This window comes from Ursus maritimus, unplaced genomic scaffold, assembly GCF_017311325.1.
Source record: "Ursus maritimus isolate PB19 unplaced genomic scaffold, ASM1731132v1 scaffold_21, whole genome shotgun sequence".
Lineage (NCBI taxonomy): Eukaryota > Metazoa > Chordata > Mammalia > Carnivora > Ursidae > Ursus > Ursus maritimus.
Genome location: NW_024424564.1, coordinates 22,110,745 through 22,135,689, shown reverse-complemented (window position 1 = coordinate 22,135,689; position 24,945 = coordinate 22,110,745). Strand labels below are relative to the sequence as shown.

The window sequence follows — 24,945 nt, the reverse complement described above, 5'->3', positions numbered from 1 at the left end:
GATGAGAATATTATATTTTAAGGTGATTTGTGTTTTTAAGTTAAGCATTATAGTTTTAATAAGCACTGCAAATATAGAAGGCATTCAATTTCTAAGAACAGGTAATAGACTAGTAACCTGAATTATTTCTCAAGCAGACCTTTACAGCTTAACTAATCATAATTATGGTAGCTTTTTCCATTTAGAGGCATAATCAGAGGCTTTTGCTAAATGTATTACCCACATTGGCTATATATCTTTGCTTCAAAGGAAGACCTAGCTTCCTTTTATTTTCATCATATTCTCTTTGTATTAGCACAGTGCTGTCAATACAAATATGTTTGATGAATTGAATTGATTTGAGTCTCCTGACCTTCTGAGTGCCTTTTCTCGGCTTGTTAGTAAAAAATACTGGTGACAAATCTGTAATATGCACAAAAATGTACATACCACTCACATACATCAATGTGTTTCTAGTTCTCAGAAGAATTTTTAAACTATACTGTCATAAAAATGATAGCCAGAAATCTTTTCTTTTAATCTAAAACTTAAAATGTGTTTGCATTTAAGAATTTGGTTAGATTAAATAGAATGCTTGGGTGCATTGCAAGAAATACTGAAGCAAAAACCAAAGACTGGAATGGAATACACAAAATGCTTACAGTTGTTGGTGGTAGGATTAGGCATGAATTTTTTTTTAATTTTCCTATTTCTGTAATCTTGTATTGTTATTATAATATCTTTATAAAAATGAAAACACTGTCAGACAGATTTTTTTTTTCTTTTTTGCTATGTTGAGCTAACAAATATTTCTCAAAAAAAGCAAACAGTAATTTTTTCTCTTAGGGAAAGCAAACCATTTCTTCATACTAAAACAATACATGATATGATTTATGTAACAAAAAACAATGCAACAATCCCTAAAGTATTGATAAATTTAAAGCAATTAATGACAAATTATACCCAAATATTGATCTCAACAGTAGATTCTAAAGCCAGCAGAAAACATAGACTAACGTCAGAGTTGGAGTTAAAAGATGGGAGGGATTATAGATTCTGTCTGGAATCAGCCCGAAATTCCTCTCTGGGTCTTAAAGTGCTCCTAGGTCAGCTTATAGAAGCTGTGCCATCATTACCTTTAAATAACTTCTACTCTTCATTTATAAAAAATTCAACTAATTTGTAGAATTTTAGTAAACAGTAGGTTTTCCGTATGAAAAGAACATGAGAGAACCCCAATTCCACAGTGCTTTTGAGATTGAAATCTGTATATTTAAGTTGTTGTCTGAAAATCATTTCAGAAAGTGTTCTATTTTTTCCAAGTCATAAATCTATTATTAAAAAGCTATTTTGAAATGAAATATTAACTTACTAAATAGTTAGTGGCTGGCCCATTTTCTTCAGTAATAAATCTCAAGTAATTTACTAATTTGAAAAACTTGTGAGATGGGGAAATATGAAAGGGCTATGAGATATATAATGTAATAATGCATTGTGGCAAGTATACAAAAAATGTAAATGACCAACTTACTTAGGTACTACCCATTACCACTCAGAGAACTCCACGTAACCATTCACTGTATCTCAGTAATAACAATGACAATCATTCAGTGAATATTAATTATGAATTAGGGTAGCAAGCCATAGAGGGCACATGCCTGACTACTCCTCTCGTTCTCTTTCCTTGGGCATGTAGAATGTTCTCTCACTCAGCCCCACGAGGAGCATTCAACCACTACCAACTGTTCACATTTGGCTTGAAAGATGAAGTAATTTCCAATCTCTGTATTACTTGTTTCACACATGAAACTCATTTTTTACTAAGGAATGTCTTTACCTGGATTTTACAGATGAGAACATTGAGAAGCAGGGTGGCTGAATAAAACACACAAGTCATAAAGGTGGAAAGTGGTAAAGCTGGAATTCAAACCCAGGACAACCTGACCTCAGAGCACACTGCTTTAACAACCTGCTGGTAGGGAACAACCACAAACTTCAACTCTCCAGCTCAGGGGAAACATGTACTCGTTCTCACTCCTGGAAAACTGTTTTCTAGCTTGTGATACATTGGCCATCAAGATCATTTCCCTTTGCCTTGGGTTTATCTACGGAATTAAAGGAGTACGCAAGAACAATAATCTACAGTTGACCTTTAAAAATGCTTCTGCTGCACATGTTACTCAATACTTCAGAGGAGAATATGTATCCTAGGAGATGCCCTCAAGTTCTATGGTTAATCTTAACACAAAAACAGCCTATAAAAGTGATAATAAAATCAAGATGCAAACTCTAAAATGCAAGAAAAAATAATGGATGAATTTAAATGTGTTTTCAAAGTGACTCGGTAAAGATGTGGAGAACGAATAATATACAGACAAGAATGGATAGACCGCAGGCACTGACAAGGGAGAAGCTTCATACTTCTCACTTCTAATTTGTACTAGGGATTAGAAGATCCACTTTATGGATGAGGAGGAAGGCTCAGGAACAATAAGGGACTTGCACAAGGACAATTAATAATCCTATTCTACAAGTTTTGAATGGCTCTAAAGCCCACGCTTTTCTCCATGGCATCAAGCTGCCTACCACCATACAAAGCTTATTATTTATCAAATACCTACTAATGTCTTAAACATATTTATATTTTATATTATCCCTATACGGTAATTAACATCAGTCTCATTTCACAAATGAAGAGACCGTGGCTCCCGGAGATTAAGCAACTTGTTCAAATTCAAAACTAAGCAAATTCCAGGTTCAGGATTCAGATCAAAGCTCTCTCTGGCTCCTTCTACCATTCCATTCTGTTCAAATACTATAAAAAAATAATTAAGAGATAAAATAACTGCAAAAAGTGCCATCAGTGGATTCAGTTTTAGGAGAGAATGATATATATGTAATCCTTCAAGCTTGATTAAAATATTAAAATCATAAAAATTCCATGAAGGAAATGGCCACAGGAAAAGAAAATGTTACATTCAATAAGGAAGGAAATGAAAATACTTGATCAGGAAGAGAGTGGAGGGAGGATCGTTAAGTCATCTTCTCTGGTACTGTAATTCTTAACTTACAATAATAGAAAAAAATCTTTATAGCACCCAGGAGGAAAGAAACAATGATGACTATTTTTCCTTCTCATCCTGGGAAAAAAAAAATGACATAATAGAGGCACTTTCCTAAGAATGAGAAGATCTGCTGTGATGATGTAGCGATCAGGTTCATCACCCAGATTTATTTCCGATTCACTCGCAGACAAAAGGGATTTGGATACCTCCAGGCTGGCTTCAAGCAGATATAAACCAGTTTCAGATGTAGAACAAATAATGTCAGTCTTCCTCCCTAAAAAGCCCTGAGTCTAAATAACACAGGCAAAGGCTAACTCCTTAAAGGAAAGAATGCTGGATTATTGATGATGTAATAGTCCAGATCTCAGTGATTCTCATGTTTCAAGTTACTGGACAGCTCTGGCTTGCAGATAAAGAATAGAGTATGTAATGGACATACTACCCATAGTTGCTCCAGCTACCTTTTGTTTCTCCTGTCCCCGCTCGATAGTATATTTCTGTGTTAAGATCCAGTGTAGATTCCCTATTTTTTTTCTGGCCATTTTATTGAGATACAATTAACATACTACCCTGTGTAAGTTTAAGGTGTAGAGCACAATGGCTTGATTACATATGCCGTGAAATGATGACCACAATGAGTTCAGTTACCATTCGTCATCTGACATATATTTTTTGAAAAAGAAAAACATCATTTTCTTTTCCTGTAGTAAGACCTTTCAGAATCTGCTTGCTTAGCAACTTCAAATGTGCCATACAGCTGCACTAATGGTAGCCATCATGTGTCCCCATCACGTCCCCAGTACTTACGTATCCTGTACTGGAAGTCTATACCTTTCGACTGCCTTCACCCAATTCTCACATCTCCCAATTCTCTATTTAAAAATAAAAAAAAACTAAAACAAACAAAAATGCCCAACTTTTTTGTCTACCTTTACCAAAAGTGATCACCCCTTACTCAACATTTATAATAATTGAGCAATTGTTAAATGTCTCCTTTTTTTACACTTGAATGCTTTCTTTCATACCAATTTAGGGTAACCAACATGGATAATGCATATGACGGTAAGCATAAAGATTAACGAGGTATTATTCACTTACAGTCATATTATATCACTTACAGAGATATTATGTACTTACAGTCAAGTGACAATGGAATGTATTTATTAGTAGTTTCCAAAGTTTGATGTTTTGGTGCACATCAAACAACACAAAAACTGTCCAGTACTTATGCTTCATTTAATCTGTGTTTAAAAATGTAATTTCAGGGGCGCCTGGGTGGCTCAGTCAGTTAAGCCTCTGTCTTCTTCGGCTCAGGCTCAGGTCATGATGCAGGGGTCCTGTGATGGAGCCAGGTGTGGGACTTCCCGCTCAGCAGGGAGCCTGCTTCTCCCTCTTCCTCTGTCCCTCCTCCCCACCCCCCATGCACACACGTGCTCTCAAAACCTTTAAAAAAATTAATAAATAAAAATGTAATTTCGTAGATACATGATTTAGAATGAAGAAAAAGATCAAGTAAGCAATACTACAGTTAGTGGGTATAAGCAAAATGACGACAGTGCAACACGAACGAATGAGGTGTGGACAACGGAGAGCTGCACCTGCCCAGCTACACCAGCACACCGGGGAGAAAACCTGTCTTTGTACAAGGCCTCACAGAAGTTAACACATTTTTTTCTGGCCTCTAAAGAAAGGGAACTCTCAGAAAAGGGGCCCCACACTCTTTCTAGCAGGCTTCCCACTGCCAATCCAGTGAAAGCCTATCACTGCCAATACTCAGAATTTTAGAATACTCTGCCTGATGGCAGGGCATTCTAGTGTAATCTAATTTGGAAAGCTTGAGGACTTGGCTGGTCACTAAGGTGATCATTCCATTTTTAAGAAACGCTTATTTGCCATGTAAGACTCAGATATCTTGGGTGGTTTTTATAGTTAGTGTTTTTATGTGATCATTTTTCTGTTAATGAGCAATTTATCAAAATTCATGTTTGTTATGATTTCTTCCTTGGTGTATCTTCTTTTAATTATTGCCTTAGGAACTAATTTTGCCACATAATTTTAAAAAGAAATACATTTTCATTAATTGATTAATTTGATTTGTTTCATCTACCTGTTGAACTTACTTACATTTATGATGTAGCACTGAATTATGAATTACATACCAAAACAGCAGCTTAGACAGCTGTGTTTGTAATTATTACTTTTCCATTAAATAGCTGTATGGTTGTAGACATGTAAGTTACCTGACGGGTTTGATTTATTATCTATAAAATGAGGGGCTAAAAGTAAATAACTCTATAATCCCCCAAATGATATACAAAATCATTTGCAGATTCACTACTGTCTAGTATCTTACATGTGGTCATTTCACAAACCTGTGACAATATCTTCATTAAATAGGGACTATCCTATTCATGCATTTTCTAGATGTTCTAGTCAAGACTAACCATACCTAGATTAAGTCCAATTATTCCTTTTTAAAATTCTTAATATTTATACATTTGTTATCTAATTACAAACTTTATATCTGCTTATTTAAAAAGTCTGAAAGATCATAATTTTATTAAAGCAAATGAACCCCACCACTCATAGATAGTGGTAAAATTTTGATGTATTTCTAGAATTTGTTTTAAATACTGAAAAAATATCAATTATACAATAAATTATTTTGTTAGTTTTAAGTATTTAAGTTCCTCCTGCTGTTTTACTACTATATTAAATAAAAATATGATGATTTCTTTTCCAAAATTAAACTTTCTCATTTAAGGTCAATATTCAATTTTTTGTTTATTCAAATTTCTCTCCCAACTTTTTATGCAGGTACTGTACTTACTTCAGCAATTATCAACCCATTTTGTAATTGTCTTCTTTTTATCACATATCTGTTAATATTATGTTAGAATACATATATTGCAGTGGAACTCTTGAACTGAAAAGCATTAGCAAATTGAATGTTCAGCATAGAGTACCAAATTAGCCCACCAAAATACTGTACCAATTTCACTTCCACAAGTATTATATAAGGAGAACAACTTTTCTAAGTCCTCATCAAAATCAGATTCTAATACATTTTTAAATGTCCATTTGAAAAAGAACAAAACGCTATCATTTCAATTTTCCTACTTTAATTCTTAATGAAAATTCATATAGTTTTTACAAATTTTTTTCATAAATTCTTAGCCATGACTATTTTTTTATTTGCAGGTCATTGTTTGATGGGTTTTTTTTTTTGATAGTTTTAAGCCATTTTTCAACTAAGATACATATCTTTTGATATGCAAAAGATGGTTAAACCGGTTTTTCATGTCAGACTACTTTAACTTTTATTTATGCAAATTAAGTTGGCTTTTCCTTTGTAGTTTTGTCATGGCGTTTTATGCATAAAAAATTCTTTTTTATCATAGGGACATATATTCTAATTATATAGCTTTACTATTAAAATTAGCTACTTATTCCACATGAGAAACATTTGCCATACAATGTGAGACATGGGGCTAATTTTATTTTTTCCAAATATCATTTAATCAATTGTCCCTGATCAACTTTTATAAGAACTCCTATTCCTCACCAACATTTAATTTCACATTATCTACAAAATCTTTTTGTAAATTCTGAACCGTAGGTAGTGTGTACAACACTGCTCTAACTACTGTAGGTTTTTCTAATATTTTAATATTGAATAGAGCATGTCTCTCCCATTATTTTTATCTAACCCTTCTTGGCTCTGTTTTCCTGTTAAGTCTACCAAATAAACTTTAGAATCATTTCATCAAATTTTTTATAAAATTCTTCCTGAAATGTTTATGCTATTGAATTATACTTTATGAATCAATTTAAAAGGGAAATTTTTAAAAAATTGAGTTTCCCTATCCAAGATTTGTACTCGGTTCTGCATGTATTCAAGCCTCCTTCCCCTTTTTTATATACCTATCTTACCAATTATAATATTCCTGATCTCAAACTAGACTGGGAGATGTGTAGAGCGGGACACAAATCTCTATCTCTTTATCTCTTTATCGGTCCTCCAACCTAAGTTCAGAAGCCTCTGGCTCCAAAGAGTCGTGATAAAGATCTGATAAATAATTGATCAGACTATGTACCAATTTAAGATTTAGATGTATTTTTACCAAGTATGTCACTGAAGAGAAATCTCCAAGTAATTCCTTTTTCTAGAACCTGTTGTCTGACAGAACCATATGACATCAGGAGTCTATTACATCAAGAGTTTAACTTGCTGTGATTTTAATTCTCACTTCTTACTTCACTGTGTTGGCATTAACATAGAAACCTTAGGGGGTCTGGCTTTTTTTATTTATATATGTCAGAAACTTGCTATAACTATAGGCTGTCAAAATTTTGTGAATCTCTTATATTTTCATCCTAATCCCTTCCTCAGCCTGATCTTATCCTTGTAAAATAACACAGTCTGGTTGCCTTAGTTATACATTAGTTCTGATGGGAAATGCTCAGTAGCTACTGTACAGAGCAGGAAAAGATAAAGAAAGAAATTAAAAGTGGTTACAGAAATTAGAGGCTGTTTTGTACCTGACAACAGATTTCAACAATTATCGCTTCTTCCACTGGGGTGGAGGGATTAGTAGTAAAATGAATACGAGTCTTAAATAAAGAAGGGTTATGAAAAGGTCCAACATGTTAACGCTTCACCAAGTCCTACTGCATCAAACTTAAGAAGAAACCAGGAAGCCAGAAAGGGTAGTTATAAGCAAAAAGAAGAAATACGGGGGAAAAAACTGAATATGCATCTCATTAAGTAAAAAAACTAATAATCAAGAAACAGTTTAAAGTTCAGTGAAAGTTAAAAAGGTTCCTAATTTCTAGAGTAAGGTTATATACAGGAAACATCTGATATGCCATCAAAATTTAACATGGAAAAAAGCCAGGAGCCTTTGTCAATATTTCTCTACATGCAACTGGGGATCCTGGAGTTGTTCAGGCTAATCAATTCCCTTTATGTTTTCAAGGAAATAAATCACCAAAAATAATTAATCAACAAATATCAGAGCCAATCCTTTTAAATGCTCAGAATTTTCCAAACTACAGAAAATGAGACTGTGTGTGTTTTCATGTGCATGTTGGTGGAATGATGATCCTCTCCCCAAAAATAAAATACTCTAAAGAACTACAATGGAGTAAATAAAATGGCTTAATAACGACTGAAATAATTAGGGATCACTAGAAATACAAGGAAGCGCCAAACTGGGTTTTAAATACCAAAATTTACACCAGAAAAAAGAAAAAAGAATGAATAAATGTTGTACTAGCTTGTAGAAAATTAATGAAAATAAGGTATTCAAAGAAATAAGACTTGAATATCTGCAGGAAGATGTCAGAAGAGTATAATAAAAGCATTTTCAGTTTTGTACGTATCTTTTTGGAAATATATTTCATATGTACTTCTGGATCAAGCAGTAAGTCTCTATAATACATAATGAATATTTTATGCCATCCTTTTTATATGAATATTACTTGCTAAGATGTATCAGGTATTTAAAAATTCACCCTATTTGTAATGATTACTTGAAGATAAGATTCTAGAACAGTTCAAAAACTCCATGCCCGTAAGTAACATGTTGGCAAAAAGGACTTGCATTCTGGAAGAAAACTTTGCATGCTCTTTTTAAATTCTTTATTCATTTTGAGTATAACAATAACTTCTATCAGTGTAGATAAAATTAAAGCTAAGTAACAGTTCATTTGGGAAGTTAAATGATTGATTTTTATGTAGAAAACAGTCTTTCCCTACCTATTAGGAAAAAGGGATACAAATACATACACAACAAAGTACATACAATTAGTAATGCATTTATTTATTTTTAAGTGTATTTATTTATTTTTAAAGTAATCTGTACACCCAACGTGGGGCTCAGACTAACAGTCACATGCTCTTCCGACTGAGGCAGCCATGTGCCCCAAGTAATATGTTTAATTTTAAACTTTATTTGTATTACTTAACTATTCTAAATACATTCAACTTACAGTTTCCTTGACGTTGATTTTCCAAGATTGTATCCTTTATAGCAAGATCTTCTTCTTACTCAGGATTATATCCATTTCACCTAAATGTTATCAAAATTGGCATCTTTTAAGGATGCCAGATTTTGAAATCTACTTAATTTCCCAAGTATAACATAACATCACCTCAATTTTTTAAAGAATAATCCAATCCATATTTACTGCCGAGTAAAAGATTCACTTCATGGATATTGCCCAATAAAAGGGTAAAAGGTATGCTTTTTTTTCTTATTTCTACTGAAGCATCAGAAAACATTTTTTCCCCCAAGCAGAAATAGTGAAATGCTGGAAATCAGAGAATAAGCATATAATTAGGTATTAATTTGAGTATATTCATTTCTTTATAACTCAATTTAAAAATAAAGTTTTGAAACTTCAGTCTTTTCCTTTACCACTAAACTGGCAAAAGTATGAATTAATGTAACAGGTGGGCTCATGCGGTTTTAATAGCGATGAAATATAATCAACTGTCTCATATCATATTTCCAGGAAAGCAAGTGACATCTAGACCAAGCATGATTCTTAGCAACCCTACTATTGGCATGAAAGTGTTCGAACTCCCCATAGGGACCATATTTCTTCTAGTCCTGCATTTAATTGAAACTTTAAACAAAATATATTACCTATGTAATGCAGCTGAACTATAGGCTGGCCTCTGTAGTGTAGAGACTAATGCCTCGCAAATTCATGTCTGTAACCATAGCACATAATGTAGAAATCTGTACCAACAGTGAATGGCAGAAAGAAGAAAATTAAACCATTGCCGTTTTATAATGTAAAATGAACTTTGAGGAGAAAATTTTATAGATTTTGAACATAAATTTTATATATTTACTGTTTTTGATACACAGCCAAAAGTTCATGATTTCCTTATCTCGTTGGCTTCATATCTTACAAAGTTAACTTCTAAACTCGCTCAAATTTGCATATCACTTTTCTGGACTGGTAGACCACACACCTAACACTGATCTCCTGGTCTTGTACTTTCTGACAATAAAGAAAATCAAAGTGCAATAAAGAGATTTATCTTAAAAACTAGAAGTCCATAATCTTTTTGGAGGCACATAGATCAATGGCTAGTCCCATTATATGGTCATACTCATATATGCAGGGCTGACTCACTAATTTTCAAGAGTGCCAGTGGAAGCAATCATAGGAAAATCACCAGAACTCAAAACAGGGGAAGCAGATGGCATAAAAAGCTTAACACTACCAGAGTGTTAATGCTTCCACACTTGAAGGATGTGAAGTTCAAATCTGACACAGTTGAAAATCATCTCTTTCACAGTCAGCATGCTAAATGCCTTGAGCAATCCACTTAAGAACAGCCAGTCACAGAAGAAAACATGAAGCATACGAACCATCATGTCAAAAATTTATTCTGAATAGCCTGATTCTAAATGTATTCTAAAACAAGGTGAGGTACACACACACACACACACACACAAACACACGCACGCGCACGCACACACACGTTAGACTAATCCAGCAAAAATAAATGATTCAGTTTTTAAAAACCTAGCCATACAGAAAGCTCAGGGAAAAACAGAATCATTTACAGATATTCTACCAACTGAATTCAGCATATAAAGTACATTATTTCAAGGAGAGTTAAGTTTTCAAGAAAGAATTTTTTGCATTTTGTTTTCAGGAGGTATGTTTGACATTCTGTGTGTCAATTCTTACCTAGGCGTAAGGAATCTAAAGATCTCTAGTAGTCATTTATGACACCTGACTCTTTTATTCCACAAGTCTTATTCTTGAAAATACCATTCTAAAATTTGGACAAGCTTTTTAAACAAAAAATTGCTCTAATAAATTCATTGTGCTTCCTATTCATTGTTTCTTACCCCATTCTGACTGGCTCAATAAATTAAAGGAAATCTCTCATAATTAAAGAGCTGGGGTTTTTAAAACAAAACTGAAAATTAAAGAAAAAAATTCCTCCCTTATTAGAGAATATGAGGAGAAAACAGCTTTTCAATTTCAAACCTATACAAACAAAAGATTTGTTAGTTGCAGGCTGACAGAGAAAAATAATTTTCTATTACTGAGCTGGGATTTTATAAGTAATAGGGATGTGCATTAAAAAAAAACAAATTTTCAGGAATAAGAGAATCAAAATGGTAAGATCAAAATAAAGGGAAATAAGGCAATAAACAGCAAAGAATCATTATCATGCCATTCCCCTGGAAGAAAAATACAATCTCTCTCTAACATAAAAAAACATGCTACCTACTGTAAGTAAACACATATTTTTTTAAAGAACAGGAAAATATAAATATGTATGCAAATTGTGACAACTAGAAATAAAAAAAGAGGTTTTTCCTATTTGGTTGGTTTGGGCCAGACAACATAGCACAGCCTACAGTTATAGACAAAATATTCTCGAGATTACAGTAATATAATTTTCCATCTTAGTTATAGGCATTTACATATTAAGGAAAGGTACAGAAGTGCTCCAGACCAACTGTGAAATCACCTAGAAAGTTCCATGAGAACAGGAACCATGTGGGCTATTTCCATTTCATATACCACTACCACCTCTGTAACCTCCACCTAGCACTTGTGACTTAAACTTTTTTTTTTCCCCACACAGAGGTTATTCTAAACATAGTGATTACACACTGCAATGACAAGGCAGTAACTCTAGACTCTCTCTTACTCCAGGCAACACATTATGCCCTTTTGTTCTCAAGATATATTACCAAGATGAAATGGCTTAAATTGCTTATATAATTAACCCAACAATTACTTTGCATTGAGAAAGCCAAGTAATTTTATTTTAAATAGTAAATAGGCTTAAAATGACCTTTGGGATTGGAAGGGCCCAAACTGATAAAAGTAACTGAAAGTTAGAGCCTAATTTAGTTTTCCATAATCTCAAGAATATTCAAAAACAATGTTTTCAAATACATAATAAGGGAAATAAACAATTATAAAGAAAAAAGGGAAAAACTGAAGGTGGCTAAAAATGATCCTACATTAAAAAATGTTTTAATATCCTGCATATTTCATTTTTGTAGGTGTTTTCTCATTTTTACTAAAAATGAAGAGATTTTTAATATATATTTGGACAAGGAATAAGACATATCTATATATCTACATCTACAGATATTTTGCTGTTTTTAAATAGATAAATAAAAGCTATACTGACAGTAAAGAATGTGCCAATTTCAGTAACACACAAGGGCTAAATAGAAAAAGCAACTGAATCTAAGTCAGGCAACTACCCTTCTGGGGTGCTGGGCTGCCTCAGTCGGTGGAGCATACAACTCTTGATCTCGGAGTTGTGAATGTGAGCTCCGTGTTGGATAAAGAGATCACCTAAAAATTTAAAAAATCTTAAAAAAAAAAAAAGAAAAGGAAACTACCCTTCTGGTTTCAAGACAAACTATCATTTCTACTCTGTAAAGTAAAAAAGATTACATTAGGAGGAATTTTCAAGGTAAGAATCTTGCATCTCTAACATTCTATGATCCTAAAATACAACTATAATTGGAGAAGAGGACAAACTGAGATTCAATCAAGGCCTACAACAGGTGTCAGAATAAAGAAAAATTTTGACTAAGTCTAGAGGAAAAAACATGTCATGACAGGAAAAGAAGAAGAAACTCTAACCTAAATATGACAATTTTAATTTAGAGGGTGTACTCTATTAATGGAATTAAGTTAATTGGGCATTAACTGAGTATGTTGTTTCATTTTGGTTAGCATAGTTAACGCTAAAATAAGGATTTTGACTGTGGTTGCTGAGACAAAGGAAAATGGACTTCAAGAGAAAAGACAGAAATTATAGACAGGACAGAACTAAACGCAATCCCTGTTGAATGTCTTGTGACTGCAAGGCCATCACTATGACAAAATCTTATCTATAAAGAAATCATACTCACTTCGGTAAATACAAAAAGAACTGACAAAATACAACCAAAGACTTTTGGGGCTTACAGGCCTCAGGAAGGACAGTGACTACAATGGAAGGCAACATTAGGAAACACTCGCCAGGTTGGCCGTGCAGTCCAATATGCTGTACTTTACACTCTCTAAATCAACCCTCAAACTGACGCTGCTATTACGACCATCTTACAGATGGGGAAACCTCAGCGAAGTATTATGCTCAAAGTCACTTAGCTTAAGTGTCAAAGCCATAGTGTGAACTAGGGCTATCTGACTTCACACTATAGTTAATCTCCATTTAACCCTAGCCATTGTCTCAAGAGGAAACTTGAGGCCCACAGAAATAAAGTCATACAACCGGCTAGGAACAATTTTAACAGTTATTTTGTGATGCGGTCTCTTTATATTTCATATATTCAAATACCTTGCTAATCGCAAAAGCCACCTAGGAAAAGTTTATTTATTTATAAAATAGTACTTAGTATCTGCTTTGTGGTCTTATGAACTCAAAGAGAATAATGAAAATATATTTTAAATAGTTTTTTTTTTTTAACTTTACTTAGGAATTGCCACACACAAAAATAATAGTCTTAAGATGAAATATAGAAAAAATTAAGTTGGGAAGCAAATTAATCAAACTTGTTATTTATGTTAATACAGAAATGGGAAAATATGCTCATTTGGTGTTCAGGATAAGGCGACTACTGGCATGTAGCATACAGAATAGAAGTTTCTCGTAAAACATTTAAAGGAAGGGAAAATGCAAAGAACTGGAGAGTTTCGTTTCATTTTTTAAAAAAGCAACTGCAATGAATTGAGTTATTACACTAAAAAGAATATTCAAATATATTTGTATTTTTCCACACATACTCCTTTATTTCTCCTAACCTCCAAATAAACTAGAAAACAGGATGGAAAAAGGATAATGTTTGTATGTATAAACACAAGTGCTTGGGGGGAGTAGTGGTCATGAAACTGTCACTGAATGAGCCCTCAGAAAAATGAATACTTTCAGGCTGAATCTAGCCAGACATTATAATCCATCACTGATCCCTAAAGGGCACTAATAATATGTAAATGTATGAATTAGAAGACACATTCAAGGCTGTTGATAAACTTGATAGGATAATCAGCACACGCTGACAGACTAATGAAACCGATGAACTGATAGGGCAGCTTATCTCCTGGGCCATTTTTTCTCTTGTCAAATGGAGGCTAATCAAAATGTATTAGGAGTTAAAGCAAATACTCTCGGAGGATTTCACCCATTTGATTAGGAGGTGAACTCACTCTGAGAAAATTATAGTTTCGTGAACAATTGAAACTATGAAACCTGCTCAGCTGATAGACCCTCACCTAAAATTAAACAGAAGGCAGCCACCATAATTATGGAGGAAATGTGGAATTTTAAATTATATTGGGATTCTCCCCTCGCAAATTGTTGGAGTGCTTTTCAGAGTCTAAGCAAAATGACCTCTTTCTATAATGAAAAATAAGACAAAGGACTAATAAGCAATAACCCCAGGGACACACTTATCGTTTGCTGCCTGTGTGTGCTCAGCATCTGTGTAACCATATGAGAGACAGATCCCCAGGTACCGGCTGAATTCTCAATCAAATTTATTTGCATAAAATAATTGAATGAATTTTCTGAAATCACTAACTAGAGTGAGTACCACACTTCCTATTAACAATAAAGATGCCATATGCAGTCTGTTGCCAAGGAGCTGAGTCCTTTATTCACTTAATTATTTGATAATTCAGGAAAACTGGGAAGAAGGCCTTCCCATGCATTCGCCTTAAAAATAAAATCATAAATGAAAACCATTGTGCCTTCTTAGAGAAAGCTGGAGAAAACGATCCTTCTAATACTCATTTTGACAGGAATAACTATCCAGCACTAAAACAGAAAAGTTAATTCAACTGACAAACCTATACACTGCGCACAAAGCTTTACGGACGAGTAAATGGGTGGATAAATGGGCTGGATGGATAGATTGATGGTAAAATGCTGGAGAGTGAAAACTACTACTTTAATTCTTAAGAGTGGCAAAGTATGGCAAAAGTATACTTAATGAAGCTAGATTTTTACATTTTAGTAATTAAAACAGAAAAAAGAAACCACAACTAAAAATACGCTAGGGCCCTCTTTCACATGAGTATTAAATCACTCCACTGCTGCACAGGCTAACCGGGAGTGGGATTCCCCGACACATGAAATGAAAATATTGACCTCTGCCAAATTACGTGTTTTTTTTTTCTTTCTTCTGTTTATGGACCTGTGCCTCATTCTATCTCTAAACTATTTCTAATTTTTTTCTCATTTAGGAAAAAGAGAAAGTGAGTGTGTTTGCTAGCCACATATTTTCTAGTTTGGGAAGGTTTGGGATTTTTTTGTGTACGCTCAAGCCAAACAGCTACTATCAAACTTCTCAAATCATAGAATACAGAAGCGTCAAATAATCCTAAAGATTATATAGGCTCATTTATTTTATACACAGAGAAACAGTAAACAACTGTGAGTTTGTGATTTGTGCTTTGAAGAAAAATATGATTTGAAGATAAAAGCAACTTTTCTTTTCTCCCCTTTATCTGGAAATACCAAAGCTAGTCAATCAGCAGGGCATCTTAAACTGTAGGGGTTCTTTTCCAATAGTCACTTACTGAATAGGTACTGAATGGGTAGTTTTCAGTGGTGTCTACTATCAAATAAATATGGTAACAATTTACTAAAAGGCAGTCACAGATCAATCACAGATGATAGGTTGATTATTCTATTAGAAATTCTAGTTCCTGACCTCTTGCACCTAGAAAAATCCATGTCCTAACTTACACAGTTTCAAATAAGACAACTAACCTAATTATTCAATGTGGAAAAGGAATGATGGCAGTAGCACATTTACATTCTTTACAGTACTGTTCTTACTCTAAAATAATATTCTGAAAAACCTATTGTGGGGGTGCCTGGGTGGCTCAGTTGGTTAAGCATCTGCCTTCAGCTCAGGCCATGATGCCAGGATCCTGGGATGGAGCCCTTCATCACGCTCCCCGCTCAGTGGAGAGTCTGCTTCTCCCTCTTCCTCTGACACTCCCCCTGCTGTGCTCTCTCACTCGCTCTTCTCACTCTCCCTCACTCTATCTCAAAAAAATAAAATCTTTAAAAACAAAAGAAAACAAAAAACAAAAAATCTATTGTGATCCAAAACCTTATCAACGAAAACCATACAAGTTTGTTCAGTTATTTTCATATTTTAAAGCATCAAAATCATGACTCTCTATATCACACCGTGTATATTTGGGGGAAACTTCTAATCAAGAAAATAACATGATCAAATATTATCATGAATTTGATAAACCATTAAGCTATAAATCTTTATTCACCACCTTCATTCTCTAGAGTCTACCAAATACTCAATACCCAAAAGGGTTTGTGAGTACCTTCCAACAACTCTGGGATCTGGCCAATTTAAGAATCACTATGCTGATGCATTCATTTGCTCTTGTTAGATTAAGTGTGCTTTGTCGGGGTATCTGACTGGCTCAGTCAGTACAACATGCTACTCTTGATCTCTGGGTCATGAATTTGAGCCCCACACTGGGGGCAGAGTCTACTGAAAAAAAAAAAAAAAGATTAAATGTGTTTTGTGAAAATTTGAATGTATATCACCCAACTGTGAATAAGGTGTGTGTGTGTGTGTGTGTGTGTGTGTGTGTGTGTATTAATGTTCTAACTTCTGTTAGAAACACGGATTTTAATTTCTTTTAATGTCTGAAAAATGAGTTAAATTAGCACATTCTACTTACCCATCATGTTGTACAAGCTCTGTGGAGCAAACTGCCTCGGCATTTTCTGAATTGCTTCCTTGTAGACACTAAGGGCATCCTAATTCGGGAAACAAAAAAGAGACAAAGTACAGGGATATTCACTACAAATAAAATAATATCCTTCCCAAATCAAAATCTTCCATTGCTATTTCTAAATGGTTCATTAGAAGAAAATAATTGAGCTGTCTTTTGATATCATACTACCTCAATTTCAGGAATGAAAATATTCAACCCAGTAAGTGAAGAAGGCCACATAAAAATGTAGTTTAATAAGGAGTCGAATGTTACAAATGCTCATTTATTTTAAGATAAATTTTCCAGTTCACATAGATGATTCAGTTTAAAAAAAAAAAAACTAGTAAAATTCACATTTGGAAGTTACCCATAATCATCTAAAATCTATAGTTACTTCAAGCCAGGCAACTAAGTAGGATCTAAAGAAAATAGCAATAAATCTTCGGGCTCCTGAGATCCACTGAGATTTGAAATGCAATTATTTTAAAAAATTGTATCTTTATCCTTATATTGCAGTCTTAATACAAGGTGTAAGAGTGTGGGCTTGAGAGAGAGAAAGGGAAGGAGGAGCAATATTAAATATGAGAGAAGAAACTCATGCAGGCATGCTTCTTGTGAGAGAAAGCATACACACATCTCCCAGCTTCCTGTACAACATCCCATCTCCATTACTCTTCCTCTCACCTCAATTAGAAAAATAAAATTAATATGCATTTTATTACTATTGTAAAAAGAATGAAAATAAATGAGTAGGATTAGCACCAAATCACTTCCTTAATACCCAGAGTACAAACAATATATATTTTTTTAACCTCAAACACTGGATAGAAGATAAAAATAATAATGTGTCTTGGATCATAAAATCAGAGACTAATAAGCAAATAAGCTTGAGAAACAATGCATGTTGTTTCCCCTTCTAGAAGAGTCACAAGTGCTCTGAGAAATTCACAGCAAAGAAATCTTAAGTTTTGTTTAGCAGAGATTCTTTTCCAAATGAATATCACCATAAAACTCTCTGAATAAAAACTCATATTAAATTCTTAAGTGATCACAGTGTCCCTGCAATGAGCTCGCGTGGAGATTCGGATCAAGAACACGGGGGAAGGAAAAAGGCCAGGAATTGGGCCTGACCTCATAGTGTCCCTGTTCATGATAGAGTTTGCCCAGGTTGTAGAGACAGCTGGTAACCGAGCTCTTATGCGCATGAGGGTCCTTCAGGTTTTCATCAGGGATCTCAGAACACTTGAGGAATGTGCGTCGGGCTTCTTCTGTCTTTCCTTGGTTCATGAGAATAATGCCAGTATTTAAATACGCAGCTAAGGGGAAAAAATGGGAAATATAAATGTGAGAAGATGATGCACGCTGTGACAACCAGCTTAGTTTCTCCAGATTAGTTCTGATTTTATAAGAAAACCAAGATATACATACTTAAGGAACAAATATATATGGGAACAACAATGCAGTTAGGAGTATAGGTGTCAATGAAAAATATGTGGATAGTCTTTGCCCTCAAAGAGCTCAAAATATTTTGAGCTAGAGCTCTACATGAATAAAAGCTGCATTTATCTTAATATATTAAAAAATGATAAATGGATATCGAAACATGATTAAATGGAGAGAGAATTGTTAGAGGCTCATAATCTGATTGGTAAGTCTTCAGAAACAGATACAGCATGTTTTTTTTTTTTCTCTCTCTGAGGGTGTAAGTCACCAAGATAATTTTCATGGATAAAAAACGGAAAAAAAGGTGTTTTCGAAGAACCTGAATATTTACTTACAAGCCAGGGTAGGCCTGCTTCCAATCGCCAATTTGTAATAATGCAATGCTTCTGCGAACCTGCTGTTCTCCTGTAGAAGTAACCCTCTGCGTGAGGAAAATAAAAATTTGGAGAAGGACTGTGTTACTATCCATAAAACCACAAATTTGTATTTTACATTTCAAAAATAAAAATGGTTAAAGGGGCTGTAAAAATGCTGACCTGGTACCATAAAAATAAATTCTTAATAGAAGGAAATGATTCCCCAGGAGAGAAAATACTGGAGAGGTATCAGCTACATTTACGTTGCATTAGAAAGCATTAAGAAGTATTTTCAAAGAGCCCTTTACCCCCAGTGAACTTTCTCCTTTCCAGCAGTTCTTCTCTCCCACTGGAATGACAAACCACCTGGATCTCTTCTTAGAGCATGCACAGTTTTTCATCAGTTCAAAAAGGAAACTTGTCTAAGGCAGTGATACACACACACACACACACACACACACACACACACACACACTTAAACATGAGAACATGAGGTGCCTCTCTCACTAACCATATTACTGGGGAAATATTGGTCCGTGACTGCCTGAAAGGCAAAAGGTAATCTGGGTCAACAGGATCAAGAGAGTCAGAATTTAATCAGATGCCATAAAGGAACAGAGAAAAAGACTGAAGGTTATCCACATTGTTATTTCCTTATTTTCTGGAGTTTGTCAAATAAGTTTGAATTGCAGAACATGGGCAAATCTCACTTGACTGTTGTGAGACATGTTTTTGACTACTGACACTCCGACCCCACAGGAAGCTCCTTAGGCAGTGGCCACACGGATAACCCATCATTCCAGACCCCATCCTCATGACCTCAGTCAGAATCAATTACAGTCATATCTATGAAAATACAGTGTCAGAGAGCTGGACGAAGCTCTCTCAGCGCTTTTTGGCCTTTTCTCTTGTAATCAGCGGGTATCTTACAGAGGTGTGGCACCTCCATGGGGCCTGAGTACTGCTCTTATCAACCTCAAACTGCAGAGTCCACTTGCCAGCTGCTGAGGCCTTTGCAAAATGAGCAGGCTACTGAAAAAACATATTTTGTAGAATATTTTTAAAGCATTCAGCTTACTATTTAATGGGCAGCACTGAAAACATATCTGAAGAAAATCATTTCAAAATTAAAGTTTGCTCACTTGTATCATTAGCAAAGATCAACCTATTTCTTTTCTTTTTTCTTTCTATTTTGGGGGCAGAGGTGGTGGGCAGAGAAAATCATGAGCGGGAACCATGCCCAGCTCGTGAACCTGATACAGGGCTCGATCCCACAACCCTGAGATCATGACCTGGGCCAAAATCCAGAGTCAGACACTTAACTGACTGAGCCAATCAGCACCCTAACCTCGCTAATTCTAATATTTGTTTAAAAGTCATCTGAATAGGGGCGCCTGGGTGGCACAGCGGTTAAGCGTCTGCCTTCGGCTCAGGGCGTGATCCCGGCATTATGGGATCGAGCCCCACATCAGGCTCCTCTGCTATGAGCCTGCTTCTTCCTCTCCCACTCCCCCTGTTGTGTTCCCTCTCTAGCTGGCTGTCTCTATCTCTGTCAAATAAATAAATAAAATCTTTAAAAAAAAAAAAGTCATCTGAATAGATCAAACCATCCCAAAGCACATTAACATCTTATGTAGATACATAAATGTACATTTTTATAAAAAGTTTTGAGCAGCAATTAATTTGATCATGAAATTGATATGCTTTGTTGTTGAGTATACTTTTTAGCTGCTAGAAACAAAATTTCCTACAGTACTCAAGAGTTCGTGAAAATGTTCAATTGTCTTTAAAAGTAGGTAAATATCTGAAACTAATGTAACACTCTATGTCAACATGTCAATAATAATGATGATGATGATGTAACAAAGGATGAAATACTCTTTGTAAAGATCTACATCTCTTCTTTAAAAAAAGAAAAAAAGGTAAAACTGTTAAAGAGAAAGAATACTCACATGCTTTCCAAAAAAGGAATACTTTTCTTTACAATAATTTTATTGACAAAATGCTGGATTTTCAGTTAACTAAGTTCATACGCATTATCTCATTTCAGAAACTTATCTACTACCTTAATTGCCTTTATCACTTTCCTTTGAGATTCAGATAACAAGGTCCTTCTCCTTTGATACAAGGCTAACCTACCAGAGGAGAAATACAATCTAGACAATCCAATTTTCTACCTTCTTTAGGAATCAAAATCCTTCCATGAGCCCCTCTTTAGCTAGTATCTTCAATCTCTTTGTCCATTACAGTTTCCTTTGCCTTAAAAATACAAAAAATGTTCATGTGCCTCTTAGCACAGAAAGGAAGAAAAACTTCTACAACCTTTATTCTCTCCTGTCTCCACCTCTAACTACCGTGTATTATTGTTCTTCTCATCGGACTCAGATTTCCTTTCAGAATGATCTATAGTGTAAATGTCAAATGACTCAAAATCCATTTACGCCCTAAATCCAGTTTAAGGCTCTCATTATCAAACCCCCCAAACAGTGTGCTTCTATGAATGGCTCACGCAACTACAGTACTAACTCCTCTTCCTTCCTGAAACTGTGTGTCTTCTGCTCCCTGGAGACCAGCCTCCCCTAGTTCTCTTGACCTGGGACCATCCTACAGAGACTAAAAAATGTGTCTCTGGAAGAGCATGCATAATTCCTTTACAAGAAGCTGGTGCTTCAGAGGACTTTGTCTTTCTTCCCTTTTCTTCATAGTCTCTGTATGACATCATGCATACGTGCCGCTCGTGTATAGACTGACTGTTCTCAGTCCCGAAGGACTCACTGCTCTCCTGACATCCCGATCTATTTTTGACAGCTTACTGAGCTGCATCCATCTCAGTGCTCGCTGGAATTTCAAAATCAACACACCCAAAAATTGAAAACAGCATTTCCTGCTCCAGAATAAATAAAAAGATAAACAAATGAAATAAATAAAAGAAGAAAAAAAATCTCCTCAGCAATCAGCATTGTCATTCACTGCATTTACTAAAATCAGTAACCTGGTTTTCATTTTTGACTTTTCGCTCACACTCACAATTCCACGTTTTATAAAGTCTCCAAAGCCCACAGATTATTTTTTCTAACTCTTGACTCTGCCTCTCAAGGTTTAGCTTTATGGCTCTGTGAGAGCCCTCTGTATCTTTACTGTCACCCACATAAGTGCAACAGCCCACTAACTAGTCTCCACATAACTACATTTCTAAAGGGTACATATGCTGTTAGGCTGGACAGAATTCACATGTGGGGAGGAGCACGTATCTCTGACAACGTGCCTAAAGCCCACACACCTTGCAAACGGAGGAGTTCAGCCGCCTGGGCTCCCCAACACAGATGTATTATATTCCTGTGATTTCTCAATTCAAAAAAATATGCAAGGAGGAGAAATGATAAGTAGCATGATCACCACACCTAGACAATCCTGTTTGGCCTGCCTTATTCTTTGGAGGAGCCTAGTCCCACGGAGTGATGCAGCAGGCAAGTGTCCACGATTACCTATCACATGGCTCTTCAAATCCGAGAGTATCATCCCCTACATTATCGGAATAAAAGTAACAAGGGAGCGCGTCCAAGTCAGATGGCTGCTGTGGCTGACTTCTCAGGGCTGAAGATTTTAACTAAGCATCAACTATGCCCTAGTGTGCATGCTGCGAATGTGAACAAGACAGAGACGCACTCGCCTGTGGATGCACAGTCTAGTGGGGAAGGCAAATAAGAAAATAAATGGTGTGGAAAATTACTCTGCTAGAAGATGGGGGACCGACGCTGGCCCAGCTCACGAATGGACAAGTGAAGGTTCACAGAGTCAAAGTGACATTGGCAGAGGCTTGCAATAAGCAACACTTAGCCAATGGTAAAAAAGTGTTATCAGCTCATGTTACGCGGAGAGAAAAGAGGTTCAGAAAATTTACCCACTAACTTTAGGTTTTATGATTGGTAAGAGGCAGGGCCAAGACTGGAACACAGTTTCTCTAGTAATAAACCCCCTGCTCTTTCTAGAAGGAAAAAAAAAGAGTAAAGAGAGACAATTGAGGTATATGCATACTAGCTTATGTTTCCTTTTGCTCCAGCACGCTCCAGATTTTGTAAAACGCTAACTTGCACTGATACTCTGAAAAGGAATTCCACACGGTTCTGGCAGTTCAGGAAGAATATGGGTTAGTTCTAGCATTGCAACACCCAAGCTTTCTGACTGCTGTTTGCCATGTCTACAGAACCCATTCTTTATTTACTGAAGAGAGGGCAGAGGAATAGACCCCTTCACATTGAAATAGTTACGATAACAGTAACAGAAGTTAAACTCATTTGACACTTACACTGCACCAAGCACGTCACATAAAATTCACTTGTTATTACTCAACAATCACCCTATGAGGTAGGCTGTTATTACTAGCCCCATTTTACAGATGAGCTTCAGACAAGGAAAGTTCAGCAACACGCCAAAGGTCACACAACTGGTGAGAAGTGTGCTATAAGTGAAGCCCAGCTGTCTGATTATAAAAGATGCTACATTGTAATAAATCATTCATACCAAAGGTTTTTCCAGAACTGTTTAAAATTGAAGACACGGTTTGTTTACATGCTGATCATGTCAATAAAATCTTGTGGATTCTATGTATATTAAAAATAAAAACACATTTTAATATACCATCAAGCCAGAATCTAATGAGAAATCATTTCATTCATGTTACATGAAATTGTTTTATAATTAAGGAAGCTAGCTCATGCTATACATTAATGTGAAGTTGAAGTGACTTTTGAGAAAGAAATTGAAAAGCTACTGATCTCTGAATAATAAGTGGTGGAGTCACTTTTACATATCTGTGTGTGAAGGTGGATATATTGCAGTATTTTCTAATAGAAGAAAATATTTCACTTCTCATATTTCTCCCCCAATGATTTATCTTTGAGAAACAATGAAATTAAGCACCCAGTGAAGAAGAATACAAATTGGGGAAACAGATAATAAATATTGTTTTAGTCAAAGGAAAAAAGCACATCTGAATCTATAAAATACTATTCATTCTAAAAGCTAAATTTTAGAACACTGTATATTTCAAAAACAAAAACAAAAACCCAAAAAAACCCACACATACACACACATAACAAAATGCCTCCCTTAAGTCCTTTTAACTATTTTTAATCTGATTTTGATCATCTAACCTAGGAATTACCATTGAATATGTAGAATTTTTTTCTCCTGTGAAAGTTTTGCCCATCTTTATGCCAGTTTCCCCTAACAACACTCTTTGTCTAAAATGCCATTTTTAAAGAAACACAATAATCTAGACACTAGATAAATGAAAACTGGTCAAACCCATGATAATAGTGCACTGGACAGAGTTAAATGCAAACATTAAATGTAAAAAGGCATACAAACCCCTAGCTGATTCTAAATATTGACAGAGACAGACGAGGAACATTTGTTTGGACCGTGTTTCTCATTCAGGGATGACTTTTGTCCCTACGCACCCCGTCCCCCAGGGAACATCGGACAATGTCTGGAGACATTTATGTTGTCATTATCTGGGTGGATTCTACTGGCATCTAGTGGGTAGAGGCCAGGGATGCCACGAAATATGTAAACGTGTTAGAAGACATAAGACAGTCACTAAAATAAAGAATTTTCTGGCCCCAAATACCAACAGTGCCTTAGTTAAGATACCACATTTTGCATCTTGTATGTACTAACTGCAACACATTTCTTCAGACCTTATCTCTGCATCCCTGCCAATCACATATATGAACTACACAAAGAATAGAGAAAATAAGAAATCAAGCTACAGGGATTAAATTATTTTTCAATTAAAAATTTAATTTATCATCATTTCTACTTTTTTCATTAAAAAAGGCAAAAGGGAAATGGAATTTTTTTTAAGTAATGGAATTTTCTAAGAATTAAAAAGAAAAAGCATGCCTGTCCGACTTTTAGCAGTACATCTGAGCAAACTGTCAGTGGCTCTTTGTAATATGATTACCCTCTATACAGAACTGTAGAAACATACAGATCTTCAAGCAAAGCTATCTTTTGCCTCCGGTTCTAACAAGGTCTTTCAAAATGGCTGAAATCTGAGATATTCAAAAGTTGGTATTTTTTTTTTAAAGGATTTTATTTATTTGTCAGAAAGAGAAAGAGAGAGCACAAGCAGGGGGAGCGGGAGGCAGAGGCAGAGGGAGAAGCAGGCTCCCCGCTGCGCAAGGAGGCCGTTGTGGACCCGATCCCAGAACCCTGGGATCATAACCTGAACCGAAGGCAGACACTTAACCAGCTGAGCCACCCAGGCGTCCCCAAAAGTTGGTATCAATAAAGCACATCAGTAGATGAAAAGCACACTTTTCAAGAAT

At 35.3% G+C, this 24,945-nt stretch overlaps 1 protein-coding gene across 1 annotated transcript in view; it reads right to left on the bottom strand.

The window, feature by feature from the left end:
• TMTC2 (transmembrane O-mannosyltransferase targeting cadherins 2) overlaps positions 1-24,945 on the bottom strand; it is a 388,624-nt gene that overhangs the window by 129,483 nt on the left and 234,196 nt on the right. Inside the window, exons 5-7 of the mRNA XM_008683605.1 lie at positions 18,590-18,675; positions 17,943-18,127; positions 16,776-16,854 (exon numbers count right to left, since the gene is read on the bottom strand). Of these exons, the coding sequence (XP_008681827.1) occupies positions 16,776-16,854; positions 17,943-18,127; positions 18,590-18,675 (350 nt within the window). The remainder of the gene's footprint in view (positions 1-16,775; positions 16,855-17,942; positions 18,128-18,589; positions 18,676-24,945) is intronic.